We start from the raw sequence: 11613 nt of genomic DNA, 5'->3' as shown, positions 1-11613 counted from the left end.
TATTAATTTATTTAGAAATAACCATAATAAACCCATTACAAGCTACCACACAAAATATATAATTTTATAAAATATTTCCGAGAACAATAATTAGTGAGAAAAGTATTGTTTCACATTTTCGCAAATCTCTTTAACATCTGGCTTAATAGAAGGCAGTTAGATTTTCATTTCTACTTCCACATTCAATCTGTTGTTACATGATATTTTGGTTGAAGTCTCTGGAGAAATCCAGCCTCGCACAGTTATATAGTTGGAAAAGGAAGGAGTGTTTTAATAGTCTTTTCAGATAATGGGGAATGTTCTTCTTTGATGCTACACTAAAACTTGATAAATAGTAATTTCTTAAATCTTAGTTGCAATGTAGAATCCTGAAAGCATATCAATGAATGTTTTCTATTCTACTACATTCAAATCCATTGGTCTATGTGTACTTTGAATGGATCTTGTACCCATACATAATTTTTGTGACATAAGTCATTGGTGATTTGAAAAATAATGGTCCCCTGAGTTATACATATCTTCCAAATATTGACATGTTTCACCACACAGTATTAAAAAAAAATCAGATTTGCTAATATCATCAATTATGTTATTGAGCTCATAGTGGTAAGTATAAGTTTTCCGAGAATTTAATTTTTGCTTAAAAGTTCAAATTTTGTTACTGGTAACAAACATTGCTGCTTGTTTTCCTTAAACTGATAGGCTCACTTTGTTCATTTTTGAGGTAATGCCTACTAAATACCTAAGTCTGAATAAACCTAGTTCATCTGGCAGTTATTCTGTCAAGTAAAAATGGTGTTCCATGAAAAAAATGGCTACTTGCACATACAATTACTTTTCCTCCAGACACCATCATACTTTAGTATGCAACGGAAGTTCTTTTATGAATTCTTCCTATTTTGTCACATAGCATATTTAAAATATATGTACTCAAGGATTGAGGTTTAATAACTTTAACAGTTCTTAACTGCTTTAAGAAGAACTTTTTAAAGGAAAACGTTTTTTTTTTTTTCCTGTGAGTGGAGTGTCACTGCCTTGACCGGGCCAAGACTCCAGGAGTTTTATCCACCATTACTTTTGTACCATCAGTGCACGTATAAGCACAGTTTAAAGGAGAAATAATGTTTTAGTATTATTATGAAACTTGTTTTGACCTTGCAGACCCCCTGAAAAGATTATGAGGACTCCCTCGCCTCTGTGGACCACACTTGGAGAATCTCTGATCTGTAAAGTGAGGCTAATATGTAATACCAGCCATACTATCCCTTCAAAAAAAACTTCAGTGCTCAGCCCACAATCTTCCTCTCTACCTCGATTCCTGTCATCACTTTGGGCGACCTTATCATCTTGATAAATGAGCTGTTAAACACTCTGGTCTCTCTGTTTCTCCTTTTGCTCATCCCCAATTACCTTCTTCTTCACTCCGCTATCTTCCACAGTCACATCCTGAACCTTCCCACACTCTGAAACAGTTCCTCCTCCTCCTCATGACTAATTCATGAGTCACCTGCGAATAGCTGTGCAGGACTCCACAGTCTCTTCTCCTTCTGTCTTATGTGCTCAATGATTCCTACTGCACTTTTTCTTTGAGCTCATTGAAGCCTCCATTCCTTTGACACCTAAGCTTTGTCCCTATCATTAAGACTCCTTCCTAACTTCATCTCCCTTTATAATCAGTTTTAATTCCACAATCCATCATTTTAAATTCTTAACTGTATCCTAAACTCCTAGGTCGAGCTGTTCCCTCACTCACATCTACCTACACTGTATTTTTATGCAGATAATGTGCGCCTTCTACGTTTATTTGCCAACTGTGCCCTACGCCTCACCCCCAGGGTATTTTTGTAAGCATGGCTATGCTAAGTTTTTTGTATGTTGCTGTAAAAAAAAAATAGCATAGTGCATTTACAAAAATACCTGGAGGTGGGGTGGGGGGGAGGGCACAGTTGGCAAACAAACATAGAAGGTGAGTGTTATTTGTGTAAAATTACTGTAATCCCAATCCTAAATGAATCCAACTATCTGCCTCTTTACCTGGTTAACTCCTAGATATCTTCCAGACTCATCCTAAAGGTCAATTCCTTAGGGAAACATTCCCTGATCTCCACATTTGTTAGATCCCTCCTTTCATATGTTTTGGTCAATCTTTACACATCTTCTTTTCAAGGTTTAATTATCGCATTTATAGTATTGGTATAATTTATGTCTTTCCTATCAGATTGTAACTGCTGTGAGGGTAAGTATTGTCTATATGTTTGCTACTGAAGTCCCAGCATGTATCATGTGGCTGGACCTATAAAAGGTGTTCAGTAAATATTTATGCAAGGACAGAAGGAAGGAAGGGAGGGAGGAAGGAAGGAAGGAAGGAAAGATAAAAAGGGGGGAGGAAGAAAAAGAAAAAAATCAATTTCAAACACATTGTTTATAGATTTATTCAAATCTGATCTCCAGTTAAAATCCAATTAAACAATCCTGCTATAGACATTAAAATGGCTCAAGATTTGGCCCACATGCCATTTTTCTGATAAGTTGCACTAATAATAAAAATTTGAAATATACAAACATGAAGAAAGAGAAGAGTTCTAATTATCAAAAGGTGAGAGAGAAGGAACAAGGTAAAGGTTTGGGGACAGAAAATGACTCCAGCATTACTTCTGCATCTCAGTACAGAATTATCAAGATAATGTCATTGTAAACCCACAGAGACTGCATTATGATGCCGAAATGGAAGGAAACAGCATTAATGGATGCAGTGTTGTGTTGCTGTAGTTTTAAAAGCTTCTTGACATGTTGTCTAGACAAAGGCATACACAGTAATGCTATCACTGAGGCAAGAATACAGAAGGTGCACCAGGACCATTCATTAAGTCATTGCGGTGCTCTAACATTTTAGCCAATATCAATATGACCAACATTTTCTCTTATTATTCCAATGAATTCTTTTTAATATAGCTCATTTTGGGCTGATTATAAAAGTAACACATTTTCACTGAAGAGAATATAGAAAAGATAGTAAAAGAAAAAAATTCCCCTAAATCTTACCACCATTAATATTTTGTTATATTTCCTTCTACTCTTTATTTTCATAACATATTTGAAGTCATACATTTTGTATCCTGATTTTCCACTTAATATTATAGGAAAAGTATACACAATTTATAATGACTATGTATTATTCCAGTCCCATAATATTGAACAGTTAGATTACAGACCCCAGAGGTTTTCTGTATTCTAAGTCATTCACTAAATATCCTGTGGAATGGAATGACTGAGTAAGGATACACGTGATTTCAAAGCTTACGACAGACATTGTCAAATGGCTTTCCAAAAGAGCCATATCAATTTTCATTTACTTAAGGAATCATTAATAACTCTGAGATCCAGTAAATCTTGGGGAAAAAATTTAAAGCATATCTCAGCTGCAGAAAATATAATCTATCAGTAAGACATTTAATATAGAGCACTGGGATTCAAGAATCCTTGAGTCTAGTCTTTAGTTTGCCTATAACTTGCTGTGCTACTAAGAGCAAGTTACCTTCAGCTAGGTTTTCATTTTTTTTCATCTATAGAACGATCACAATTCAATGTGGTGTTTTTGCAGGATTTTTCAAAGTGTACTTTGTGGAATACTAACTAGTTCCTGAGATATGCACCAGAGGTGGGAAGACAAGAAAAGATCCATAGTTACATACATTTGGATAAACTGCGTACGATATGCCACTCTTGGAGATTTACGATGCCCAATAACATATTAAAGGCTCTGAGAATTCCTGAATTTTAAGTTTGCTTAACCCAGCATTTCCCAAAGTTTTGGAACATAATTCATTTCTTTTTTATCATGCAACATCTGTAAGACTATGTAATATAGTCAAGGAAACACTGATGTCATGGAAAGGATTTTAGAGTCTGCCAAACATACATTTGAATCCAGTTTCTGCCACTTACTGAACTTCAATTTTCTTATAGCTGAAAAACAGGGATAATAATAACTTGCAAGAGTGCTTTGAATATGGAGTGAGATCATGTATGTAAAGCCCCAAGTACAATGTCTGGAATACTTGTCAGTTTTCTTCTCCCTAGCCCTCTCAACCCCACGGATGCTCATTGAACATTTCCATCTTCATCAAACTTGTATTGAACGACCGTTCTGTTGAGGGTTGTGCACTAGTGAGATGCTTACCACTTGTCTTTTACTTTTGGGTAGCATATTGGGTAAAGGACCTAACACCTAGCATTGACTATGTAACCTGCAAACACAAGTGCTTGACCCCAGAGTGTGGCTACCTCAGTAATTTAGAAAACAAAACCATTAATTAGCTACCAGTCCTAGGTTAGGAGATCAGGAGGCCTAACCCTGATTACTGCTGGGGCCATCCTAATAAGTTGGCCAAGCCAACAACTGTATTCAAGGCTGATTGTCACTAATTATATGACCTGGAGTCAGTCCCATTCAGTTACTTGAAAATTACATCATGAAACTGAGTCTTTTAAACTTGACTGTGAAAGTGAATGGTCTCCAGTGACCTCCATGTTGCTAAAGCCAGTGGAAACTTTTCTGGCTTTGTCTTACTTGAACTGTGTCCACCAAAAAGATATGTTCAAGTCCTAACCCTCGGTATCTGTGTATGTGACTTTATATGGAAATAGTGTCTCTGCAGGTGTGATCAAGTTAAGATGAGGTCATACTAGATCAGGGTGGGCCCTAAATCCAATGACTGGTGTCTTTATAGGAGAAAGGAAAGGGAGATTTGGACAGAGAAGACGTGAGGCAAAAGGCCATGAAGATGGAGGCAGATATTGTTGTTATGCTGCTACAAGCCAAGGAATGCCTGGGCTCACCAGAAGCTGGAAGACGCAAGGAAAGATTTTTCCCTAGAGTCTTCAGAGAGAGCATGGCTCTGCGGAAACCTTGATTTTGGACTTCTAACTTCCGTTACTGTGATAGAATAAATTCCCGTTGTTTAAAGCCACCCCATTTGTGGTAATTCATTTCAGAAGCCGTGAGAAATGAGTACACTTGTCTTCTTTTAACCACTGTTTCCTTCTTGAAATAATATCTTCCTTAGACTCTCTTAACACCACACTTCCTCACCCTCCTCCTATCCCTGTGGCCAGTTCTCTTTGACTTCTCCTCTAAATACTGGGATGCCTCAGGGTACAGTCTTGCCTCTCTTCTTTGATGTCTCTGCATTCTCAGTCATTTCCTAGGCTTCTTATACCATCGATGCTAACGCCTCCTAAACGTAGATCTTCAGCCCAGACCACTCCTCTGCAATCCTGTTTTGTTTATCCAACTGCTCATTTTATATTTCCACTGCTTGGCTCTCAGGCATGGAGAAGGGAATGAGTCTAAAGCTAAACTTTTAATTTTTTTTTTCCCTTTTACCAACACCAGTGAATGGAACCACCATAAAATCAGTTGCTCAGGTCAGATACCTAACACTCGTCTTTAATTTCTTCCTTTTCCTCACCCCCGTGCCCAATCCTTTGGAAATTTCTGTCGATTTTATCTTCAAAATATATCTCAAATTTCTTCCCACCTGCCTATCTCGAGTGCCACTATCCTAATTCAAGGCACCATTATCTCTCACCCAGATAATTGCTATGGCCTCATCTGGTCCCAAACCATCTACTGAACCGTCCTCCAATCCATTCTCTGCACATCAGTCAGAATGAGTTTTTAAAATTATAAATCAGATAATATCCCTCCTGCATAGACCTTCTGGTGGCTTTTTACTGCATGCAGACTAAAATTCTCTTCCTCATTATGGCGCCTGAGGCCCTCTGCAATCTGGTCTGTACCCACCTCTTTGACATCCTCTCGTAGCCCAATTCCCTGTTCTCATGATACTCCCATCCTTCAGTTCCATAAATACGTCGAGCAATTTCCCACCATAGAGTGTTAGCATATGCTGATCTCTCCTCCCAGAAAACTCTCCCCTTGCTCTTTACATGGCTTCTCCTTACCATCCTTCATACCTCAGCTAAACATCACCTCCACAGACATCATATAAACAGATGATATACATGAGCTCATAAAATAAATGCATACAATTAAAAACATATTCCATCTATTTTCAACGTTGGGGTTCATGTAAGATTTTATTTGAAAAAAAGAATGCCATTTCTACATTAGAAAAGTTTGAAATCAGTCACTGATCTGGAAGATTTATGCCATTTGGCACATTATAAATTTATTCTGTCAGATTATTGTCAACCATCAGAGAGAATGGAAATACTAAAAGATAATACAGCAATAACACACCACCAGCAGCCATAACCTTTATTGAATGCTTACTAAGGGCCTGGCAGTGTTCTAAAGACTTATCATGCATTTAATTCTTACAACCACCTGGGAGTAAGTGCGATTACTTCCCACCACTTTCCACTTGAGAGGAACGAAGCTCAGAAATGTTAAATAACTTGTCAATCACACAACTAGTAAATGCCGGTGCCAGGATTTGAAAGCAGTACAGTTATTTCACCATCTAGTTGTCCATTTTCAAATCCAGTGTCAGACACATTGGCATTAGACACATAGACCTCGTGATTTCTTACTTCAGCACTTCGTAAAATACTTAATTGGTTCTCCTTCTCATTGACTTCAAATTTGCCTCTTCACTGGTCTGTCTTGTTTGATAAGTTCATCAAACATCAAGGCTCTTTGTTCAGTTTCAAAAAGGATTATAATGATAAGCTTTTATAATGAAGAGTATCTCAGCAGAGATTTCCTTTACCACGGTTCTCTTGCCTTTATCTTCTAATTATTAGTGATGAATTTCCTGATTTTTCAAAATTGTATTTGCTTTAGATACAAAGTTGCAAAGTAACTGCTGTAAAAATGCATTCTCCCCTTCTGAACTGTTACTTAAAGGAAATCTCTCTTGCTCTAATATTTAAAAGCAGTAATGATTCAAAATTGAATCATCCAACAAGAATTTGAGTAAAATAACTCTATGTAAAATCTTGAATGTTTAGGAGACAGGGATTGCTTTAAAATTATTCCAAATGTGAAACAAAAGATTGCTTAAGCACTGCAAAATGCTTACTGTTAGGATATAGAAAAGCTTGAAGCCAGGTTGGAAACATTTAAGAAAACAGAAAGTGTAAAACACCAAGTACATATGGAAATAGCACTTCCATCCGCTAACCCATGGTAAATGATAAACGAAAACAATGAAATAAGCCAATATCTCTACAATTCTTTGTTTTTCCCAAAATGTTTTCTCATTTATTATCTAATTCCATTCTTACAACACTGTGAGATGAGTATTCTTATGATTTCTCTTTTACAGATAAGGAAGTAGAGGATAAGTTAATTGTCCAACATCACTCAAGAGAACTATCATTTATTAAGATCCTACCATAATCCTGTAACATTTCATATCCAGGATTCTATTTGTCATCTTCATTAACTTTATAGAAGAGATATTATTGTTCTAACTTTACAGATAAACTGAAGCTCAAAGAGTTAAAGTGACTTACTCCAAATTACCCAGCTCCTGAATATTAAAGTTGTAATTTACAGACAGTCCTATCTGACTCCAAATATATGCTCTTCAAACTGTCCTGTACTCCTTCACTGGATTAGTAATAACATGACAAGAGGTTTACATCCATCATAAAATCCCCTGTTGCAAACATGAAAATGTCTTAATTCCTCACCAGGTGTTTTCACTGCAAATTTGTGGAGACATATGGTCAACTCAGGAATGCTGGTGGTGCAGTAGTTAAGAGCTCAGCTGCTAACCAAAAGGAGAGCAGTTTGAATCCACCAGCAGCTCCTTGTAAACACTATGGGGCAGTTCTACTCTGCCCTGTAGGGTCTCTATGAGTCAGAATCAACTTGATGGCAACAGGTATGGTTAACTCACCGATTCACCTTCTCCTGCATGGTTATCCCAGGCTGACAAGTCATCGCAGACAAGATGAGAAAAGCAACAACAAACATCTCATCTAAAAGCCACCACCCTGTTGTTTAGGAGTAAAACTATCTATTCAGGGAGTTTGAAGTAAAAGGCATCTACAGGCCAGGAGCTGTAAGATCTATCTGATGTTTGAAACCAATAAAACTCGCCCAATTCTCATTCAGATGTGGTTAATTAGTGACCAGGATATTGATTAGCCAAATGTTCTAAAATCCCAGACACCAAAGGCCACTGTCCTTCAGATGTTTTGAAAAACAATATACATATGGTTGAGGAAAGGAGGATATTTAATCAATATTAATTTAGCAAAGGGATCTTATTTTCAGATCGAGGCAAAGGCCAAACTAAGATGCTGTTCCAGAATTTGCAGTCTTTTTGAGTGGATCTTGAAGCTTCTGAGGTCAGACCAACCTGCTTTGCAGGACTGAAACAGGGCTAATACCAGAATATCAGTTTAGTCATAAAGCAGCCAGACAAAATGTAGAAATGCTAACAGTTATATGGAGGTTCTACAACGTGTTGCCAAACATCTGGAAGCCTGAGAAATGTGGGTAATTGAATGGACTTTCCACTTTTCATCCAGACATTGGGTACCGTTAAGATCTAGGATATTTGTGTCTTGAAGGCCTCAGACTTCTTAAATGGGCATCTCTAGAAGCACTCTCTAGAATTATAATGTCAATAACAGCTGCATATCTGGATTGATGACACCATATCTGCATATAATTTCTTACTCTTCTGGACATATTCATAAATTTAAAGAAATAGAGATGGGCAGATGGATGGATAGATAAATAGATAAAAAACAATTGAACACCTGCTACATGGCAAGCATTTCATATGTCTTATTTATTCCTCACAACAACTTTATAAGATGGGAGTTATTACATTTTGCAGTTGAAGAAATAGAGTCCTCAAGAAGTTAAGTAACTTGCCCAAGGGTGTACAGCTGTCTCGATGTCTTTGGGAATATTTTAGATTATTTCATTAGCAGGATTATCATTATTATCATTATTAATGATAGTAGTAGTATTATTAATCTCAAATAAAGGTATGGGAAATTCTAAAGAATAATTTGTGTTTTTAAAAAATGTATGTCCGATTTGAATAAGGCAACCAAATTTCATTGTCTCCTTTCCTCAGAGATTTAGGTAAAACTTGACCAGAAGCAAACGCCAATACCAGGGTCTAGACAGTCCCTCAAGGTCCTGATTTCTGCCTCTCTCTTCCTCCTGCCTCTCTTTATTTTGACTCCTGGGTCCTCCTGGCCTCAGTTCTACCCTCCTTCTGATCCATTTGAAAACCCTACTCTTTCCCCTTTTTCCACAAGTGATCCAGTCGTGACTGGCATTTCATGATGCTTTTACTGAAGATGTGGAGTGTCATGGGAAGTGTTATATCTGGATACCTTTGAGACAGATTCAGGGTGGCACATCTTGGAACCCACCTCTTTCCACCAACTGGCTCGTCATCTCCCTCCCACCCTGTCCCATCCACAGCCCAAATTCTTGACACACGTTCACAAGAGTGTAGTCCAGGCTCCCTGGCACCACTTCCACAGCTTTTATCACGGGGAGCAGACCTCTTCCCCCTGTAACAGTGGTTCTCAACAAGAGATGATTTTGCCCCTCAGAGGGAATTTGGCAATGTTCAGAGACACTTTTGGTTAACACAACTGGGGGGGGGGGGCTGCTACTGACCTCTAGTGCCTCACCGAGAAGCCAACCCATCTTTGCAAACTTATCAGTTATAGTCCCCTAGTTCTCTCCCACATTCTAGTCTACTGAACCACCTGAAATTCCCCTCACCTTCCTCACACTCTCTCCTGCTGTGACTTTGCTCATGATGTGCTTCCCCCCTGGACAACCCTTATCCATTATCTCCTACCTTTCTGCCAAGTCTCTGCTTAAATATCAAGTCCTTCACGGATCCCTGGCTGAGGGTTTCATCTGGAAGGCATCTTCTCACTTTTTGAACCTCATTAACAGGTGGCCAGCACTTTTAGTTTTTGCCTCATAATGTTTTTCTGGGAGAGTAGGGTATATCTTGAGAAGGACAGTTTCTTTAGGGTAAGTTCTGTGTCTGATTCATCTTTATAATCACCCACATCACTTAATGCTGAAACTTTAGGAAGAAATATTTAGTATTTGAGTGAATATACAAGTGAATCAATTAATAATACTTTACTATTTAATAATACTTTCAGGTATATTTTCTCATTTAATCCTCAAAATTATCTTGTGAGATAAATATCACTATACTGAAGAGAATTCTGCGACTCAGAGAGAGTGATTAAAGTGAAAAAGGGAACCTATATATATATATGTAAATATATAGCATATCAGGCCCTGCGCCTACCACTTCAGTTGTCGTTCTTTTTAATCATCACAATCTTGCAAGACAGGTAATTACTAGTACTGTTTTGAAGATGAGGATATTGAATATCAGAGTGGTTGAGTAATTTGTCTGCAACCGCACAGCTGGTAAATTTCAGAGTCATGGATTTATAATCTGCCCAGCTTCAAAACCTGAGAGCCTCTTGGTCTGGCCATGCAATTGCTAACAGGCATATCAGGACTAAGGCCTGGGTCTTCCAGCTCAAAGCCCAGTTCTCTGTCCATTAGGCCTTACCTCAGGAAATGAACATTATTTTCAGGGGACAAAGAAAGCAAAATAAAGTGAATGGAAACAGAAACACAGGATAGAATCAAAACAGAGATGCTAAGTCAAATAGGACACTTCCATGCCTCTCTCTCTGAGTGTGTGTGTGTGTGTGTGTGTGTGTGTGTGTGTGTGTGAGAGTGTGTGAGTGGGGGCGGGGCACTCATCTGCTTTCAGCTAAAACGTTCTAAGATGAATGGGAAATGCCAAAAAAATGTTAGGTTTGCATATGTGGATTTCACCTTAATTGTTGCATTCTGTTATCAAAGATAGATAGTTATAAAATACCAGACAGAAGAGACAGCAAGATGGCAATTCATTTTGAAAACACATTGCCTGTCTCGGAGAAACACTTTCCACTATCTAAATCAGCATGTGAGTTATAGCCTTAGAGCAGAACGTGTTCTGTGTTGGCCCAGACTGCCACCGCAGAGTAACATCCAGGCCTGTGCTCTCGGAAGAGCTTTTAGAAACTCTACTCCACATTCTCCCTGTGCTGGGCCTGCAGCTTGCCCAATCTGGAGATCAAAATTCCGGAAATCTAAGGCAAATGGAGGCAATCTGATGGAGAGGAAGAACACAGCGTTCAGTCAGAAACAGCCGCTATCTACCAGTTTTCATCTCCAAACCTCAGTTTCCTTGTCTGTAAAATGGATAAAATAATATCTATCTAACAGGACAGGAATGGAGACTAAATGAGTAAATCTATGCTCAGCTGAGCATTTTGAACAGCTGTTGCTGGTTTCATTTAAACAGTGCTCCCCCTTCTCCCTGTTCCCTCTTTCCAGATTCTGTTTGTCTTCATTCACATGCATGGGAGCTTGATTTAGGAACCAAGGAAGGGAAGAAGTGGGGGAAAGAAGGGGCTGAGCAAAAAGGCTCATGGAGGAAAATGAAAGGTAGGAGGTCCACGTTCAGGGGTCTTGGCCTGATTTTGAGCCACTCTGGAAAGAAGATGCTACTAGCAAAAGCTGATTGGGTGATTCCAGCTTCAAGGCCCTGGTGACAAAGTAGAAGAGGGTCT

At 38.4% G+C, this 11613-nt stretch overlaps 1 protein-coding gene across 1 annotated transcript in view; it reads right to left on the bottom strand.

The window, feature by feature from the left end:
• The window catches only part of C8A (complement C8 alpha chain), a 69254-nt gene extending 61222 nt beyond the window's left edge, over positions 1 to 8032 (bottom strand). Inside the window, exon 1 of the mRNA XM_012555199.2 lies at positions 7875 to 8032. Within this exon, the coding sequence (XP_012410653.1) occupies positions 7875 to 7951 (77 nt within the window). The 5' untranslated portion in view covers positions 7952 to 8032. The remainder of the gene's footprint in view (positions 1 to 7874) is intronic.
• Positions 8033 to 11613: the final 3581 nt, after the last annotated feature.

Source organism: Trichechus manatus, unplaced genomic scaffold, assembly GCF_000243295.1.
Source record: "Trichechus manatus latirostris isolate Lorelei unplaced genomic scaffold, TriManLat1.0 scaffold00003, whole genome shotgun sequence".
NCBI classification, from domain to species: domain Eukaryota; kingdom Metazoa; phylum Chordata; class Mammalia; order Sirenia; family Trichechidae; genus Trichechus; species Trichechus manatus.
Note: the sequence above shows the minus strand (reverse complement) of the source record. Positions and strands in the feature narration are given on the sequence as shown.